The sequence below is a fragment of the Cetorhinus maximus genome, chromosome 23 (assembly GCF_964194155.1).
Source record: "Cetorhinus maximus chromosome 23, sCetMax3.hap1.1, whole genome shotgun sequence".
In the NCBI taxonomy this organism is placed as follows: domain Eukaryota; kingdom Metazoa; phylum Chordata; class Chondrichthyes; order Lamniformes; family Cetorhinidae; genus Cetorhinus; species Cetorhinus maximus.
In genome coordinates this window covers 22,181,818-22,202,136 of record NC_135901.1, presented here as the reverse complement: position 1 = coordinate 22,202,136, position 20,319 = coordinate 22,181,818, and the positions used below count along the sequence as shown (strand labels likewise).

Here is a 20,319-nt window from a genome sequence, read left to right as displayed (position 1 = left end):
TAGGCGAACATGATAACAACTACACTACAGAAACTGCCGTGGTAGCAGTGAGCCTGTGTGCAATGTTAAATTGCGCTGTAATGCAGCAGCACTCTGGGTCTCTATTGCGGAGGAATGGAATTCAGCTGTTCTTATCAGGAATGTTGCAGCGAGACTGATATAACAATGTAATAATAAAATGGCAGAGCACCATGTATCCATACAATGGCATAAGAGGCCCTACCGTCATCTGACTTATTTCCCCGTTTTAAACGAGCAAACTAATCACAATTTGCTTCTCTCTTTTAATAAACCTGTTTCTTTTCCCCTTTCATTAAATTGCTGAATACCCTTTCGAAAAAGTAATCTACAGAATTCATGCCTGGTTTGCCTTAATTCACAAGGTTGCCCTGACCCAATGACATGACGATTTGGGCTTGGTTTCCTAATATACTTTACCATATGAGCATGGCGTAATTATGCGATGGATCTCATATCCAATTTACGAACGTGTTATTTTTTCTGATGGCATTATATCCGAGTTGCTTTATACAATCTTATTACTTTTGCTCCACAGCTCTTCAATCGAGGGTGCGATATTACAGAGGAAAATGTTTCTTTAACAGCCCTGGATTCCAGTGGTTAGACTGAGAGGTCATGACTCTTGTTACAGGAAGGCAACTGTTGGTTTCCACCTGGTGAAACAGTTTTGAGAATTATGTGTTCATTATATTTGATCCCTCTTTGTTCCTGCTGAGAAGCTTTCTGGCGCATAAATCGCGTCCATGTAGAAGACAGGAGGGAAGCCAGCAGATCTGCACTGCGCCTCGGTTTCCACATCTCCCTGGGTCGTTTTTCCTGATACTCTATGCTGAAGACTGATTATTTAAAGGAGTGATTCAGTACCAGCTCTGTCATTTCCTCTGGTTCAATTGCAGCATCGCATGCGCCTGTCTTTATGAGCACCCTTTACTGTGAGATATCTTAGAGATGGTGGGTAACGATGTAAATCTGCATTGAAAACCCATTAAATTCTGTTGCTGCTCGGACGAACTGCTAAAATGTGTACTGAGTCAATAAACAAACATTTATTTCTACTCAAAGATAAAAATAGCTGGAAAAACTCAGCAGGCCTGACAGCATCTGCAGAGAGGAATTCAGTTAACATTTCGAGCCCGTATGACTCTTCATCAGAACTATTTTGACTGAGAGTGTCATGAAATTTCAGCGCTTCTGATTTTGTTGTATTAATTTTAAGGCCCAAGTAAGAGCAAAAGCACCATGCCTGTAGCATGTGACATTCTGGTTACATTCAACACCAACCCTGGCATTCGCAAATTTTCTTCTCTCAAAATTAGCGAGCTTGGTTAATGTTCTCGCGTGATTTCAAACCGGGGACTTTTCCCGTGTGTGACGAACGCAATAGCCACTACACTACAGAAACATTGTCCAGCCATGACTGCAGTCAGCCTATCCGGAATGTTAAACTGTGCTGTCAAACAGCAGCTCTCTGGCTCTTTAGTTGGGAGAAATGGAATTCAGCTGCTATAATTTGGAATGCTTCAGACAGATTCAGATAACAATGTCATCATAAGATGGCACAATACCATGTATCCATACAATGGCCCTTCCATCATCCTGTCTCTGTCAGCTTTTTGAAAGTGGAAACGAATTAATATCAGTTTCCTTCTCTCTGTTAGTGAACTTGTTATTTTTCTGCATATCAATTAGTTGTATCATTCCTTTTTGAAAAAAGAGTTTCTGCAGATTCCATGCCCAGTTTGCCTTAATTAACACTGTTCCCCTCACCCAATGCCATGAAGCTTTAGACTTGTGTTCTTAACATAGCTATGCATATGAACATTATTTACTTATCTCTTGATTTCATATCGAATTGACGAAAGTGCTTATTTTTCTGATCAAACATCTCATTATTTCTGAGTTATTTACACAATCTGATTACATTTGCTCCACAACTCGTTAATCGAGGGTGTTATATCACAGAGGAAAATGATTGCTACAGTTAAACAGAGACCTGCCAGGATCACATGCTGAAATAGGTCGTTTCGTTCAGTTGGTTTAACATAATTTTGTTCTGTGAATGTAATTTTACAGAATATATATTTCTTTAGGAAACAGTTCAGCGCTGATCTACCAGAATATTTGGAGGATTCCAATGGTTAGACTTAGAGGTCATGTCACTTGTTACAGGAAGAGAACTGTTGGTTTCCACCCGGTGCCTCAGTTTGTTTTGAATTTCAAAATGCAGAAGGCTCGTTCCAGCAAATGTCTCAGGCAGCAATCCTTTCTGCTCAATCATTAGGAACGCCTTTCTCCTCCTCAGAAGACGAAATTCAACAAACTTTTCTCAGCAATTTTTTACGTTATTCATCATTCAGTATTCATGTATTTTTATTTGTTATTGATGCCCTCGCTTGACTTGAGACTCTCTGAAATATACAACAACATCGAATTGCAAACGTGACGGGCAAACAAAAGAATGCCAGCCACCAGGCAATGCACTTGATATGGGTCTGATTTGAGATTTAGCACAACAGTCAGCATTTCAACAGAATCATCAAAGAATTTTAAAGGGAACCGGTTTTAGAATGACGCGTTAATTATATTTGTTCCCTCTGTGAGCACACATTACTATGAGACATCTTTGACATGGTCAGTAACTGTGTTAATCTGCATCGAAAGACCCATTCATTTCTGTTGTTGACTGAACGAACTGCTAATATGTGAGCGCAGTGAAATACGAACATCTAATTCCACTTAAGTGTGTCATGAAATCTCATTAAGGACGTCCGTCAGAGCAAATGCAATATGCCTGCAACATCGGAGATTCAGGTAAGCTTCAACGATCAAATTATCCTCATTCTTTAATGATTAAATTTCAATAATGCTGCTACTCGGTTTCGAACTACGGACCTTTTGCGTGTTAGGCGAACGTGACGACCACTACACTTCAGAATCATGTATTTCCACTCAAGTGTGTCATGAAATCTCAGCACATCTGATTTTGCTGTATTCATTTTATGACCTCGGTGAGAACAAATGCAAGATGGCTGAAAATGGGAGGTTCAAGTAAGCACCAATGGTGCAAAACCTTCACTATTGAATTAGTAAGTTTTAATAAAGTTTTTATTGCATTAAAGGTGTTGTATAAATGCAAGCTATCGTTGTCTACTTTAAGGAGTTACCAGTCTCAGTTGAAAAACCATGGGTGCTGTGGCACCAGGGAGAGGATTTGTGCTGGCTGAGAGTGAAAAGGGATTCACTCGGTCATCCCATTTACTGACACAGCAGCACAGTCACTCTAGAGAGAGACCATCCAGGTAATTCACGAGTACGGGAGGGTTTATTCAGTTTTCCCGCCAACTTTGAAAGTTCAAAGCATTTGTTGCATGTTCAGCACATTCACACAGTAGTGAGGCTGTTTAAATGTTGTGTGGGCGGTGATTCACCTTTTCTTCCCACCCGCTGTGATGCTAGTGAGTAGGGGTTGGAATTCTGTTTTTCTGCTGTTTTGGGGATTCTCGATTCGCCATTAATTCCCATTCTCCTTTTTTCTGGTGGGTAATGGAGGGTCCATGCAGTTGACTTTCGATATAATTTGTTTCCTAGCTTTCGTATTTGACCCTCCGACCCAGCTTCCACTCCGCAACAGGAAAACAAATCAGGATATCCTAATTTGGACTTTCAATGAGGGAAGGGGTTACCCAGCATTCCCCGCGGTAGAGAATGACCCTATGCACACAACAAGGAGGTCAGCGCGCAGGCGCAGTGTCGAACAGTGTTTGAGCATGCGCAGAGTGAGCCATGGCGATGGAGAGAAGCTTCTTTTTCTGATCCGCAATCGGTGAGGGAGGGATGAAGGGTCTGAGGGAGCGAACGATCCGGTGGGTGGACGGGAGAGCTTCGTAAACATGTTGTGTAAGCTGCAGTCTCCCGAATGAGAAGCTACCTGTCCCCGTTTACAAGAGCAGTGAGACAGCTGAAGGGCTCCTGCTGCTGCAGAGCGGGGTGAACGGAAGAGGAATTTCCAAAGCTTGTGGCCTTGGCAACGGAAAGAGCGGCACCAATGCTGGGGTGATTAATATGGGGAATATTGAAGAGGCCGGCGGTAGATGAACACATGTTTGAGAGTATTGTGTGGGTGGAGGAGATTACAGAGATAGGGATGATCGCAGCCAGAAAGGAAATCCATTGAGTGGAGGGTTGTGTGAGTGGAGGAGATTACAAAGATAGGGATGATCGCAGCCAGAAAGGAAATCCATTGAGTGGAGGGTTGTGTGGGTGGAGGAGATTACAGTGATGGAGATGATCGCATCCAGAAAGGAAATCCATTGAGTGGAGGGTTGTATGAGTGGAGGAGATTACAGAGATAGGGATGATCACAGCCAGAGAGGAAAGCAAGCATGAGAATTTTAAAATTTTGCTGCTTCTTAACCGGGAACCTTTGTAGGTCAGTGAACACAGGGATGAAGGATAAACAAGACTTGGCCTGAGTAAGCAGAGTTTTGGATGACCTCAAGATTACAGGGAGGTTGAATGTGGGAGGCTGGCAGGGAATGCGTTAAAATAGTTACATCTAGAGGTAACAAAGGAATGGATGATGGTTACAACAGGGGCTGAGCTGAGACGAGGGTGGAGTTGGGCGATGTCACTGAGGTGGAAATCGGCGGTCTTGGTGACGTTGTGGATATGTGTTCAGAAGCTCATCTTCGGGTGAAATATTTTTCCATTGTTGTGAGCAACTTAGTTTAGCCTCAGACAGTTACCAGGGAGAGGGATGGAGTCAGTGGCTGGCAGTGGAGTTTGTAATGGGGACTGAAGAGAACGGCTTCAGTTTTCCCAATATTTAAATAGAGGAAATTTATGCTCAGCCAGGACTGGATGCCAGACCAGTCAGGATGGTGTGTGACTTGGAGGGGAACTTGGAGGTGATGCTACCCTGGCCCTTCCAGGTGGTGGAGGTTGAGTGTTTTGGACATTCCCTCACAGTTCTGGTCAAGCTGTAGATATATAAAATATATGAAATCTCTCTCTACCTCCTGTTTATTTTTCTTTCTCTGTCTCTTCATTCAGCTCAAGTTCACAACCTTTGTGTTTTTGTGCGTTCTCTTCACTCTCTTTTTCTGTTTTAAATCAGCTTCACAGGGTATTAGAAGGGGAGGATTTGCAGTCAGAAAACAGCATCTGAAGGAGTCACCCAATACATCCTAACCCGAATAGCATAGCATTTTTAACATGGAAGGAAAAAGCACTGTAGAAAAACTGTGGAAATGTGGGGACTGCGAGGAGAAATTCAGTTACCCATGTGAGCTGGAAACTCATTGGCGCACTCACACTGGGGAGAGGCCATTCACCTGCTCCGAGTGTGGGAAGGGATTCACTCAGTCATCCCATCTGCTGAGACACCAGCGTATTCACACTGGGGAGAGACCTTTTAAATGCTCAGACTGTGGGAAGTGCTATAAAAGTTCTGGGGAACTGATGTCCCATCAACCTGTTCACACTGAGGAGAGACCGTTCAGGTGCTCTCACTGTGGAACTGGTTTCAAGGCATCATTTCAACTCATTGTACACCAGCAAGTTCACACTGGGGAGAAACTGTTCACGTGCTCCGAGTGTGGGAAGGGATTTACTTGGTCAGCCAACCTGTTGAGACACCAGCGAGTTCACACGAGGGAGAAACCTTTTAAATGCTCAGACTATGGGAAGTGCTATAAAGGTTCTGGGGGACTGATGCCCCATAAACGTTTTCACACTGATGAAACGCCATTCAGGTACTCTCACTGTGGGACTGAGTTCAAGCGATCATCTCAACTCACTGTACACCAGCGAGTTCACACTGGGAGAGGCCATTCACCTGCTCCGAGTGTGGGAAGAGATTCACTCGATCATTCACTCTGCTGAGTCACCAGCAAGCTTACAAGTCATGACAGTGATTGTATTTTTCTGCTAATCACATCCAGGACAAAACCATGTTCATTGGAGTCTGTTTCTGCTGATGTTAATAAATTCCAGTCCAGTTATAGGTGTTAATATTTTGGATATAAAAATAAATCAGCTTTGTGCTAAACACAGTGTGCCGAGTCTTTTTAATATCTATAACACAAGTTAATTCCTTTGAAGCGCACTCCCTCTCCCCTCTCCTCTGCACTCACCTCCAACTCACCAAGGCTCTTTCGACAGCACCTTCCAAACCCATGACCACGACCGTCCCTGTCGCTGGCCATTTCAACACACCACCCTGCTCTCATGCCCACATGTCCTTCCTTGGCCTGCTGCAATGTTCCAGTGAAGCTCAACGCAAACTGGAGGAACAGCACCTCATCTTCCGACTAGGCACTTTACAGTCTTCTGGACTTAATATTGAGTTCAACAATTTCAGATTATGAACTCTCTCCTCCATTCCCACCCCCTTTCTTATCCCACTTTTTCCAATAATTTATAATTTTTTAAACAAATATATTTTTCTTTTCCCTCCTATTTTTAAATTTATTTCGACCTTTTGTTTCATCTCCACCTTTTAGCCCATTTTGATCCCTTCCCCCCACCCCACCCCCACTACGGCCATCTGTCACTAGCTTGTCCTGCTTGCTACCCTTAATGTCCCCATTAGCACGTCCTTCAGATAATATCACCACCGTCAACCACCCCTTTGTCCTTTTGTCTATGACATCTTTAGCAGTCTCTTCTTGGCCTCCACCTATCACTGGCCCCCTATCAAGCTCTACCTGTCCCACCCCCCTCTACCAGCTTATATTTCATCTCATTTCTATATGTCTTAGTTCTGATGAAGGGTCATATGGACTCGAAACATCAACTGTATCCCTCTCCGCAGATGCTGTCAGACCTGCTGAATTTTTCCAGGTATTTTTGTTTTTTGTACCATCTAGAAGGAGATGGGCAGCAGACACCATTGACCAAACAATCCTCCACCAATGCCTCTCCTCTGTTGTCCAGCTGGGTGGGACTGCACACTCCCGATTCCTTTCTTATCGACTTATAGCCAGAGAATCACCTGCAGTAGCTGTGATCGTTTCAGTTGCGTTATTACAAACTCAACTCACCGTCACAATGCCCGGGTGATTGACGGCACCCTCGGACCAATAGGAAAAGGGGGCTGGGCTCCGAGCGAGGTGGGGGTTGGTCCTCCAACCAATCGGAGTGAATGAGGGGGCGGGGCCAGGCTGTGACTGAAGCATGCGCAGTGCAGGTAATGGGGATGGAGAGACGAAATGGGTAAAGGGCGAGAGATGGCGGGGCGGAGGGAGCGATGGATCTGACCGGTGGACGGAGAGGCTCCAGAAACATGTTGTGTAAACCGCAAACCCGGAAATAAACTGACCGGTTCCCCTCCCCCGTTTACACCGAGCGGGGACGCAACTCCCAGATCAATGAAGAGCCGGTTTGTATCAGGTTGGGCATTGAATCCAGAGGTTGGTCCCTGGTCTCCAGTGTCGGTTCTTTATCATTGAATCATTGAATGGTTACAATGTAGATGGAGGCTGTTCAGCCCGCCCTGCCTGTGCTGGTTCTCTGCAAGAGCAAATCAGCTAGTCCCACCCCCCTGCCCTTTCACTAACAAGACCATCAGCAGGTATTACCCATCCCCAGTTACTTGTGGAGAAGATGGTGTCTGAACTTCTTGAACCGTAGTGAAGGTGCTCCCACAATGCTGTTAGATAGAGTTACAGCGATGATGAAGGAACAGTGATATATGTCCAAATCAACAACAACAATGTGTGTTTATATAGCACATTTCATGTAATAGGCCTTCCCAAGTTTAACAGGTGTGCTAAAAAGCAACATTTGACACGGAATCATGTAAAGATATAAGAGGGCATATGGCCAAAGGTTTGGTCAAAGATATAGGTTTTAAGGAAGATCTTGACGTAGGAAAGGAAGAAAGAGAGCGGAGAGGTTTAGAGAGGAAATTCCAGTGCTTATGGCCTTTGAGCTCAGGGTGTGGACACAAAGGATGAAGCGATTAAAATCGGGAATGCTCAGGAAGCCGGAATGAGCATAGTGCAGAGACCTTGGAGGGTTGTGAGGCTGGAGGAGACTATAAGGGTAGGGAGGGATGAGACCATGGATGGACTTGAAAACAAGGATGAGAAATTTAAAATTTTGGTGCTTCTTAAACAGGAGCCTTTGTAGGTTAGTGAGCACAGGGAGGATGGATGAACAAGACTGGGTGCGAGTAAATATATGGGCAGCAGAGTTTTGGATGACCTAAAGATTACGGGGAGGTTGAATGTGGGAGGCTGGCCGGAAATGCGTTAGGGAGGAACATAAGAAATACGAGCAGCAATAGGCCATTCAGCCCTTCTGCCATTCAACGGCTTATTTTCTCCTTCAACAGCATTTTCTGGCACTATCCCCTTATCCCCAATGTTTTTTATATGTAGCAATCTATCTTGAACATACCCAACGACTGAGCCTCCACAGCCCAGTGGGGTAGAGAATTCCAAAGATTCACCATCCTCTAAATGAAGAAATTCCTCTTCATCTCAGTTCCAAATTGCCTCCCCCTTATTCTGAGACTGTGTCCCCTGGATCTCGAACCTCCAGCCAGAGTTAAGCCTAGAAATAACAAAAGAACGGATGATGGTTTCAGACGAGCTGAGACTATGGTGGAGTCGGGTGATGTTATTTAGGTGGGAACAGGCGGTCTTGGTGATGATGTGGATATGTGGTTGGAAGCTCATCTTGGGGTGATATGTTTCATCATGGTTTTGAACAGTCTGGTTCATCCTCAGAGAGTTGTCAGGGAGAGGGATGGAGCCGTTGGCTAGGGAATGGAGTTTGTATTGGGGACTGAAGACAATAGCTTTCATCTTCCCAATATTTAAATTAACGAAATTTCTGCTCATCCAGCACTGGATATCAGACAAGTCAGAACAGTGTGTGAGTTGGAGGTGATGGTGTTCACATACACCTGCGACACTGGTCCTTCTAGATGGTGGAGGTTGAGGGTTTAGGAGATTCTGTCAAATTGTAGTTCATTTGTCGGTCTCTAAAATGTCTTTCCATTGCCCCTGTCACCGCCACCCTCTTCTGTCTCTCCAATGCCCTTCTATTTCTCTCATTCTTTCTCTATCCCATTTCTCTCATTCTTTCTCTCTGTGTCTCCCCCATTTCTCTATCTCTTTTTCTCTTGTCATGTCGAATTCTCTAACCCAGCAGGCTCTGGATGCTCCATCTTTAAATATATTTAAGGCTGAAATGGAGAGATTTTTGGTCTCTCAGGCAGTCGAGGGAAATGGGGCGCGGGCGAGAAAGTGGGGTTAAAGACCAGGATCAGCCACGATCATGTTGAATGGTGGAGCAAGCTCATTGGGGCTGATGGTCTACTCCTGCTCCTATTTCTTTTTCTTTATTCATTGGATGTGGGTGTCATTGGCTGGGCCAGCATATATTGTCCATCCCTTGTTCAGAGGGCATTTAGGAATCAACTGCATTGTGATTCTGGAGTCACATGTAGGCCAGACCAGGCAAGGGTAGCAGATTTCCTTCCCTGAAGGACATTAGTGAACCAGATGGGTTTTTACGACAAACAACAATGGTTTCGTGGTCATCAGTAAACTTCTAATTCCAGACTTTTGTTGAATTCAAATTTCACCATCTGCCATGCTAGCATTCAAACCCGAGTCCCCAGATCATTACCCTGGATCGCTGGATTACTAGTCCAGTGACAAAGCCATTACACCACTGCCTTCCCCTAGCGTTCTTGTAGAGGCCAGAGTCTTGTGTAGCCCAGACTGGAGGCAGGTTCCCTTCCCTGAAGGACATTAATGAACCAGTTGGGTTTTTACAAAAAATCCGATAGCATTCATGGTCATTTTTTCCTAGTTCTGACCCAAAAATTACCAGATTCATTCAGTTTAATTTCACAACCTGCCTTTGTGTTTTTGTGGGTTCTCTCTCACTCCCTTTTTTCTGTTTTAAATCAATTTCACAGGGTATTAGAAGGGGAGGACTTTTCAGTCAGGAAACTCAAACCAAACATCACCTCAGAATCTGAGAGAGTCACTCAATTTATTGTAACCTGAATATCATCAGATTTTGAACATGGAAGGAAAAAGCACTGTTCACAGTGGAGAGAAACTGTGGAAATGTGGAGAATATGAGGAGGGATTTAGATTCCCATCTGACCTGGAAACTCATTGACACAGTCACACTGGAGAGAGGCCATTCACCTTCTCCGTATGTGAGAAGGGATTCACTCAGTCATCCAGTCTACTGAGTGAGTTCACAGAGGTGAGAGACTATTCACCTGCTCCAAGTGTGGGAAAGGATTCGCTCGGTCATCTGACTTGCTGAGACACCAGCGAGTTCACACTGACGAGTGAACTTTTAAATGCCCAGACTGTGGGAAGTGCTTTAAAAGTTCCCGGGACCTGATGCTCCATCAACGTGTTCACGTGGACGAGAGACCTTTCAGGTGCTTTCACGGTGGGAAGGAATTCACTCAGTAATCCACCCTACTGAATCACCAGAGTGTTCACACTGACAAGAGGCCTTTTGAATGCCCAGACTGAGGAAAGTGCTTTTAAAATTCTAGGGACCTGATGTCCCATCAACGTGTTCACACTGATAAGAGACCTTTTAAATGCCTGGACTGAGGAAACTGTTTTAAAAGTTCTGAGGAACTGATGCACCATTAACGTATTCACACTGATGAGAGACCATTCAGGTGCTCTCAGTGTAGGACTGGGTTCAAGACATCATCTGATCTCACTGTACACCAGCGAGTTCACACCATGGAGAAGCCCTGTCCCAACTGTGGGAAGGGATTCACTCAGTCATCCACCCTACTGACACATCAGTGAGTTCACACTGGGGAGAGACCGTTCATCTGCCCCAAGTGTGGAAAGAGATTCACACAGTCATCCAACCTGATGAGGCACCAGCGAATTCACAAGTGACTAGAGTGATTGGTGTTTGCCGCTGTGATTGGATTTTGCTGTTATTCACATAGAGGGCTGAACCATGTTCACTGGGGTCTGTTTCTGCTGATGTTAATAATTTCCAATGCAGTTACATGGGCTAATATTCTGGATAAAAGTCAAATAAATCAGCTTTTTGTTGAATACATTGTGTTGAATCTTTCTAATATCTCTAACACAAGTTAATTACTTTTGAAGGTTTTCCCTCTCCCATCTCCTCCATCCTCGTCTCCAACAAGTATGAGGAGCTCATGGAATTTCCTTGAAACAATCTGATCAGCTGCTTCCCTCCCTTACACTAGCGCACTGGGCCAAACTGTCTCCAAAGTTCCCCCTTGCCTGAGCCCTGAACTCTCTTCTTTCTCCAGTTTCTCTCCTACCTCCAATCATACCCTGTAGGGTATTCTCGAGCTTCTCGGCACGACCACCAATGGTGCAGCAATTGAATTAGGAGATGCACAGGGGGCCAGGATTAGAGGAGGGGGTTGTGGAGATGGAGGAACTGTCTGTGAGTTAAGACATAGGGCAGCAGAATTTTGGATGACCCAAGATTACAGGGGGCAGAATGTGAGAGACCAGCCGGAATGTGTTGGAATAGTCCAGTCTGGAGGTGACGATGGCGTGGATGAGATATTCAGCAGCAGATGAACTGAGACAGGGGTGGAGTCAAGTGATGTTACGGAGGTGGGAATAAAGGGCTAAGTTTGATGGGAGTTTGATGTGGGAAGGCAGGAGACTGTTTAAGTGAAGAGGAACCTCCTTGACCTGAAAAATTAACCCTGTTTACCTCTCCGATGGATTTTGCTGCCCGGAATTTTCCAGCCTTTATTTCTAGTTTTCATTTCAGATTTCCAGCATCCGCATAAGTTTCCCCTTGAACGTTGGAGCCTCTGAACTGCGCGGGTTGTTTTACAGGCAGTGGAGGCGCGGGAGTTATTGTTGAGTGAGATGGGGGTCAAACGTCACAATGGGGGCGGGGAGTTTCCCCAGTCCAGTTGATCTGGACCCAGAGAAGGCTCCGCCCCCTTGCTGCGCTGCGATTGGCTGAGTTACCGGCTGCCGGCCGGGTTCTTTCAGCCTCGACCTCACGTTTCCCATTGGCTGGAGCTCCTGTCAGTCACGGCCGTACCTCGCCGACCACGTGCACCCGCCTTTTCCCCCGCCCCCTCCCTAAGTTTCGACGCAAATACGATCGGCGGCCTGGCTGATTGCGGGGATGTCCGTTAGGACATGCGGGTTTGAAATGTTGAGTCAGGGCGGGGAGGGGGCGGAGTCACAGAATCACAGAATCACACAGAGCAGAAGAGGCCCTTCGGCCCTTCATGTCTGCACCGACACGTGAGAAACACCTGACCTACCGACCTAATCCCATTTACCAGCACTTGGCCCAGAGCTTTGAATGTTATGACCTGCCAAGTGCTCATCCAGGTACTTTTTAAAGGATGTGAGGCAACCCGCCTCCACCACCCTCCCAGGCAGCTCATTCCAGACCGTCACCACCCTCTGGGTAAAAAGGTTTTTCCTCACATCCTCCCAAAACCTCCTGCCCCTCACATTGAATTTATGTCTCCTCGTGACTTGCTCCCTATGCACCCTGTCCATGCCCCTCATAATCTTGTACACCTCGATCAGGTCACCCCTCAGCCTTCTCCTCCCCAACGAAAATAACCCAAGTCTATCCAACCTGTCTTCATAACTTAAATGTTTCATCCCAGGCAACATCCTGGTGAATCTCCTCTGTACCCCCTCCAATGCAATCACATCCTTCCTATATTGTGGTGACCAGAACTGCACACAGCACTCTAGTTGTGGCCTCACCAAAGTTCTATACAACTCCAACATGACCTCCCTACTTTTGTAATCTAGGCCTCGCTTGATAAAGGCAAGTGTCCCAAATGCCTTTTACACCGCCCCACTAACATGTCCCTCCGCCTTCAGAGATATATGGACACACACGCCAAATTCCCTTTGGTCCTCAGAACTTCCTAGTGTCATGCCGTTCATTGAATACTTCCTTGTCAACTTACTCCTTCCAAAGTGTATCACCTCACACGATTCAGGGTTAAATCCCATCTGCCACTTAACTGCCCATTTGACCATCCTGTCCATATCTTTCTGTAGCCCAAGACACTCAACCTCACTGTTAACCACCCGGCCAATCAGTAAGCATGGAGGGGAGATGGAGTCAGGCTCTGGTGACATTGCTGATTGCAGCCTGGATCAGGAGAGGAGAGGCTCTGAATGTTTTATTGTGGAACAGATTTTTCTGCTACCTTGTGATCCACCACCCATATTCTGCTCTTAAACCAAATAATGGAGGCGTGGAGGTAATTTGTAAAGTAAAATTTCTCAACCATATCAATATTTCCTGGTCCTCGAGTTTGTGAGAGTGTCGGTACTGCTGACTAATCAGGAATTTCACCATCAAGCCCCACAGAGCTGAACGACAGGGGAGGAAGCTGCGATCAGTCATGCCAATGGTGGCAGACAGAACAAGAAGGATGAGGGAGGTACATTTGAATTCAATAAAAATCTGGAATTAAAAGTCTAATGATGACCATGGAACCATTGTCGATTGTTGTAAAAACCCATCTGGTTTACGAATGATTCACTGTCATCCTTATTTGGTCTGGTCTACATGTGACTCCAGACCCACAGCAATTTGGTTGACTCTTAAATGCCCTCTGAAATAGCCTAACAAGCTACTCAGTTGTCACAAACCGCTACATTAAAGGACGGACTGCCCTAGGTACTGGAAATGACAATGACAGTCTCAGCCCTGTTAACCCTGCAAAATCCTCCTTGCTAACATCTGGGGACTAGTGCCAATATTGGAAGAGCTGTCTCACAGACTAGTCAAGCAACAGCCTGACATCGTCATCCTCATGGAATCATACCTTATAGATAATGTCCCGGACACCACCATCACCAGCCCTGGGTATGTCCAGTCCCACCGGCAGCACAGACCCAGCAGAGGTGGCAAGGGCGCAGGATCTACTCTGTGTAGGGGACTTCAATGTCCATCACCAAGTGTGGCTCGGTAGCACCACTACTGACCGAGCTGGCCAAGTCCTAAATGACGTAACTGCTAGACTGCGTCTGCAGCACGTGGTGAGGGAACCGACAAGAGGGAAAGACATACTTGACCTCATCCTCACCAACTTGCCACAGGTGCATATGTCCTTGACAGTATTGGTAGGAGTGACCACTGCACAGTCATTGCGGAGAAAAAGTCCGACTTTCACATTGAAGATACCCTCCATTGTGTTGTGTGGCACTACCACCGTGCTAAATGGGATAGGTTTTGAACAGATCTTGCAACTCAAGGCTGTGGGCCATCAGCAGCAGCAGAATTGTACTCAAACACAATCTGTAACCTCATGGCCCAGCATATTCCCCCACTCTATCATACCATCAAGCCAGGGGATCAACCCCGGTTCAATGAACAGTGCAGGGGGGCATGCCAGGAGCAGCAGCAAGCATACCTAAAAATGAAGTGTCAACCTGGTGAAGCTACAACACAGGGCTACTAGCGTGCCAAACAGTATAATCAGCAACTGATAGGCAGGGCTAAACGATCCCACAACCAATGGATCAGATCTAAGCCCTGCAGTCCTGCCACATCTAGTCGTGAATGGTAGTGGACAATTAAACAACTCACTGGAGGAGGAGGATCCACAAATGTCCCCATCCCCAATGATGGAGGAGCCCAGCACATCAGTGCAAAAGATGAGGCTGAATGATTTGCTACAATCTTCAGCCAGAAGTGCCTGATGGATGATCCATCTTGGCCTCCTCTGGAGGTCCCCAGCATCACAGATGCCAGTCTTCAGCCAATTCATTTCACTCCACGTAATATCAAGAAATGACTGAAGGCACTGGACACTGTTATGGCTCTGGGCCCTGACAATATTCCTGCAATAGTACTGAAGACTTGTTCTCCAGAACTTGCCACGCCCGAGCCAAGCTGTTCTAGTACAGCTACAACAGTGGCATCTACCTGGCTATGTGGAAAATTGCCCAGCTTTACCCTGTACACAAAAAGCAAGACAAATCCAACCTAGCTATTTACCGCCCCATCAGCCTACTTTCAATCATCAGTAAAGTAATGGAAGGGGTCATCAACAGTACTATCAAGCGGCACCTGCTTAGCAATAACCTGCTCACTGACGCTCAGTTTGGGTTCTGCCAGAGCTACTCAGCTCCTGACCTCATTACAGTCTTGGTTCAAACATGAACAAAAGAGCTGAACTCCCGAGATGAGGTGAGAGTGACTACCTTTGACGTCAAGACAGCATTTCGATGTGGCATCAAGGAGGCCTAGCAAAACTGGAGTCAACGGGAATCAGGGGAAAAATTCTCCGCTGGTTGGAGTCATACCTAACAGATAGGAAGATGGTTGTGTTGTTGGAGGTCAGTCATCTCAGCTCCAGGACATCACTGCAGGAGTTCCTCAGGGTAGCGTCCTCGGCCCAATTATCTTCAGTTGCTCCATCAATGACTTCTCTTCCATCATATGGTCGGAAGTGGGGATGTTCGCTGATGTTTGCACAATGCTCAGCACCATTCACGACTCCTCAAATACTGAAGTAGTCCATGGCCAAATACAGCAAGACCTGGACAATATCCAGGCTTCGGCTGACAAGTAGCAAGTAACATTTGCACCACGCAAGTGTCAGGCACTGACCATCTCCAACAAAAGAGAATCCAACCATTGCCCCTTGATGTTCAATGGCATTACCATCACTGAATCCCCCACTATCAACATCCTGGGGGTTACCATTGACTAGAAACTGAACCAGACTAGCCATATAAATACTGTGGCTACAAGAGTAGGTCAGAGGCTAGGAATCTTGTGACGAGTAACTCACCTCCTGACTCCCCAAAGCCTGTCCACTATCTACAAGGCACAAGTCAGGGGTGTGATGGAATACTCTTCAATTAAATTGATGTGTGTAGCTCCCACAATGCTCAAGAAGCTGGACACCGTCCTGGACAAAGCGGCCCACTTGATTGGCACCACATCCACAAACATTCACTCCCTCCATCACTGACACACAGTAGCAGCAGTGTGTAACATCTAGAAGATGCACTGCAGGAATTCACCAAGTCTCCTTCGGCAGCGCTTTGTAAATCCACGAACACTGCTACCTAGAAGGACAAGGGCAGCAGTTAGATGGGAACACCACCACCTGGAATTTCCCCTTCAAGTCATTCACCATCCTGACTTGGAAATATATCGCCTTTCCTTCACTGTCGCTGGGTCATTATCCTGGAACTCCCTTCCTAAAAGGACGGTGGGTGTACCTACACCACATAGATTGCAGCGGTTCAAGAAGACAGCTCACCACCACCTTCTCAAGGGCAAGGGCAAGTAGCGATGGGCAATAAATGCTGGCCCAGCCAGAGACGCCCACATCCCGTGAATGAATTACGAAAAAGAATGTCCTTGTGTCTCTTTAAGTTGGATGATAAGTATCATCTTCAAACCGAACACCTTTATGGTTTCTCCCCATTGTGAATGATGTGATTTTTTTTCAGGCTGTGTAATTGGTAAAAGCTCTTTCCACAGTCAGTGCACTGGAACACTCTCACTCGGGTGTGTGTGTCTCGCTGCTTTTCCAGTCACACTGATGTTTGAAATCTTTTCCCACAGGCAGAACAGACAAAAATTTCTCCTTCCATATTCAAAGGCCAATAATATTCATGTCCTGATAAATCAATTGATTCTGTAAGATCTCCATGTGACCTTTGATTCGAGTTCCCTGTCTGCCAATCCTCTCCTTCTAATATCCTGTGAAGGGAGTTCACAAAAGTCATCACTGTCAGTCCAGGATATCTCCTGGATCATTGGAGACCAGGGACTCCCCCTCCCAACTCTGTTCATGTGAGGAACCGCAGCAATGAGTTTCAGAAACGCTACAGCCAGAGTCACATGACCACCAGATGTGACATTAAGCAAGCCATCGCAATGTTGAAAATGTGTTTCAGGTGTCTGGATAGGTCTGGAGGTGAACTTCAGAACTCGGCAGCCAGGGACTCCAGAATAATAGTGATGTGCTTCATCCTGTACATCATTGCACAGCAGAGAGGAGGAGAAAGGGGCAGACCCTTCCTATCCCCTAAGTTCATCACTCTCCACCTGTCGGCCCTGCTTTCAGCGGCTGAGGTCCCAAGCTTTGGAGTTCCCTCCCTAAAACCCTCTCCTCCTTAAAATCGCCTTCATTGACCAAGCTTTTGATCACCTGTGAAGCAGGTTTTACTGTATTAAAGGAACTACATAAATGCAACTTGTTGCTATTGCCTCACAATGGTAAACTCAGGAATGCCACACAAGCCTTTTTAATCCTCGTGCCATAATAATCACAGTCATTTTCAGACTGGAAACTTAAACCTGCCGTAAAAACAGAAAATGCTGGAAAAACTCAGCAGGTCTGACAGTATCTGTGGAGAGAGAAATTGAGTTAACGTTTTGAGTCCGTATGATCCTTCTTCAGAGCTAGAGAAGTAGAAATGTGATGGGTTTTATACTGTTTAAGAGGGGGTGGAGCAGTTGATGCAAAGTAGAATGTCAGGGATAGGTAGGACTAAAGAGAGAATGACAAAGATATCATGGGCACAATGCAAAGGGGATGTTAATGCTAATGCTAATGACTAAATAAGGTGTTGGTAGTGGCAGGATGTGTTAATAGCAGAACAAGGGTAAACGCTCTGTGAAAGCACAACATAGAAACATGTGACAGATGGCCCTAAGTGACAGGTGGCTCTGAGGAGTCGTGAACGGTGCTGAACATTGTGCAGTCATCAGCGAACATCCCCATTCTTGACCTTATGATGGAAGGAATGTCATTGATGAAGCAGTTGAAGAAGATTGGGCTGAGGACACTACCCTGAGGAACTCCTGCAGGGATGTCCTGGAGCTGAGATGACTGACCTCCAGCAACCACAACCACAACCACGCTCCTTTGTGCGAGGTATGACTCCAACCAGCTGGGAGTTTTCCCCGATTCCCATTGACTCCAGTTTTTCTAAGGCTCCTTGATGCCACACTTGGTCAAATGCTGCCTTGATGTCAAGGGCAGTCACTCTTACCTCATCTCTTGATTTCAGCTTTTCTGTCCAAGTTTGGACCAAGGCTGTACTAAGGTCAGTAGCTGAGTGACCGTGGCAGAACCTAAACTGAGCATCAGTGAGGAGGTTATTGCTGATTAAATGCCATTGAAAGCACTGTCGACGACCCCCTCCATCAATTTGCTTATGATCTAGAGTTGGCTGATGGGGCGGTAATTGGCTGGATTAGATTTGTCCTGCTTTTTGTGCACAGCACATACCTGGGCAATTTCCCACTTTGCCAGGTAGATGCCAGTGTTGTAGCTGTACTGGAACAGCTTGGCCAGGGTCACGGATAGTTCTGCAACACAAGTCTATTGCCCGAATTTTGTGAGGGCCCACTGCAGTATCCAGTGCCTGCAGCGAATTCTTGATGTCATGTGGAATGAATGGAATTGGCTGAAAACTGGCAGCTTTGATGTTGGCAGCTCAAGAAAAGGCCGAGATGGATCGCCCACTCGGCACTTCTGGCTGAAGATTGTAGCACTGATGTGCCATCCCCCCATCATTGAGAATGGGGATATTTGTGGAGCCTCCTCCTATGAGTTGTTTAAGTGTCGCAACTGGATATGGCAGCACTGCAGAGCTTAGATCTGATCGGCTGGCTATGGGATCACTTAGCTCTGTATATCACATGCTGCTTTCGCTGTTTGGAATGCAAGTAGTCCTGTGTTGTAGCTTCACCAGGTTGACACCTGGCATAACCTTCTGCATTCTTCATTGAGCCAAGGTTGATCCACTGGTAATGATAGAGTGGGTGATATGCTGGGCCATGTGCTTGTATACAATTCTGCTGCTGCTCATGGATGCCTGGTTTTGAGTTGCTAGGTCTATTTGAAATCTATCCCATTTAGCACAGTGGTGGTGCCACACGATGGAGGTTATCTTCACTGTGAAGATGGGACATTGTCTCCACAAGAACGGTGCAGTGGTCAGTCCTACCAATACTGTCATGGACAGATGCATCTGTGCCAGGTAGATTGGTGAGGTTGAGGTCAAGTAAGTTTTTGCCTCTTGTTGGTTCCCTCATCCCCTGCTGCAGACCATGCCTAGCAGCTATGTCCTCAAGGACTCAGCCATCTCGGTCTGCAGTGGTCTTACTGAGCCATTCTTGGTGAGGGGCATTGAAGCCCCCCACCCCCAGCCAGGGTACATTCCGTTACTTCAGTGCTTCCTCCAAGTCATGATCAACACTATTGCTTTTTAAATTCAAGATTGATTAACTGAATTTAAATTCCACAGCTGCTGTAGTGGGATTCGAACCCATGTCCTGAGCCTGGGCTTCTGGACTAATAGTCCAGTGACATTACCACTACTCCACTGTCTCCTCAATTTGCCTCTTGTTGTTGGAGGTGAGGATGGAGGAGACAGGGGAGACAGTGTGCCCTTCAACAGGAACTAACCTGTGACAAAAATATTAAGATGACAAATACACTGTGTTGAAACAAAGCTGATTTATTTGACTTTTATCCAGAATGCTATGCCCTATAACTGGGCTGGAGTTTATTAACATCAGCAGGAACAGACCCCAATAAACATTCAGTCCTGGATATGATTAACAGCAAATTTCGATCACTGGAGTTACTCATGAGCTCATTGGTGTCTCAGTAGTGTGAATGAGGTAGTGAATCCCTTCCCACACTCAGTGCAGGTGAATGGCCTCTCCCCAGTGTGAATTTGCTGGTGTACCGTGAGTTGAGATGATCGTATGAACCCAGTCCCACAGTGAGAGTACCTGAACGGTTTCTTGTCAGTGTGAAGACGTTGATGGCGCAACAGTTCACTGAAACTTTTATAACACTTCTTACAGTCTGGACATGCAAAAGGTCTCTCCTCAGTGTGAACTCGCTGATGTGTCAGCAGGGCGGATGATTGAGTGAATACTTTCCTACACTCAGAGCAGGTGAATGGCCTCTCCCCGGTGTGAACTCGCTGGTGTGTCAGCAGGCTGGATGATTGAGTGAATACTTTCCTACACTCAGAGCAGGTGAATGGCCTCTCCCCGGTTTGAACTCGCTGCTGTGTCTGCAGGCAGAAAAGGCGAGTGAATCCCTTTCCACACTAGGAGCAGGTGAACGGCCTCTCCCCGGTGTGAATTCACTGGTGCATCAGCAGGCTGGATGATTGAGTGAATCTCTTACCACACTCAGGACAGGTGAATGGTCTCTCCCCAGTGTGAACTCGCTGGTGTTCAGTGAGATCGGATGATGTCTTGAACCCAGTTCCACACGGAGAATACCTGAATGGTCTCTCTCCAGTATGT

The 20,319-nt window shown here is 46.2% G+C and overlaps 1 protein-coding gene across 1 annotated transcript; it reads left to right on the top strand.

Moving 5' to 3' along the window:
* Positions 1 to 3,787: 3,787 nt before the first annotated feature.
* LOC144697213 (uncharacterized) lies at positions 3,788 to 6,061 on the top strand. The gene is made up of 2 exons (XM_078569108.1): positions 3,788 to 3,844; positions 5,138 to 6,061. Exon 2 carries the CDS (start codon positions 5,236 to 5,238, stop codon positions 5,902 to 5,904), a length of 669 nt encoding a protein of 222 aa, XP_078425234.1. The 5' UTR covers positions 3,788 to 3,844; positions 5,138 to 5,235; the 3' UTR covers positions 5,905 to 6,061.
* Positions 6,062 to 20,319: the final 14,258 nt, after the last annotated feature.

Excerpts from the sequence above, each read along its gene's own strand:
- LOC144697213 (XM_078569108.1), top strand. The coding sequence starts at position 5,236 with ATGGAAGGAAAAAGCACTGTAGAAAAACTGTGGAAATGTGGGGACTGC.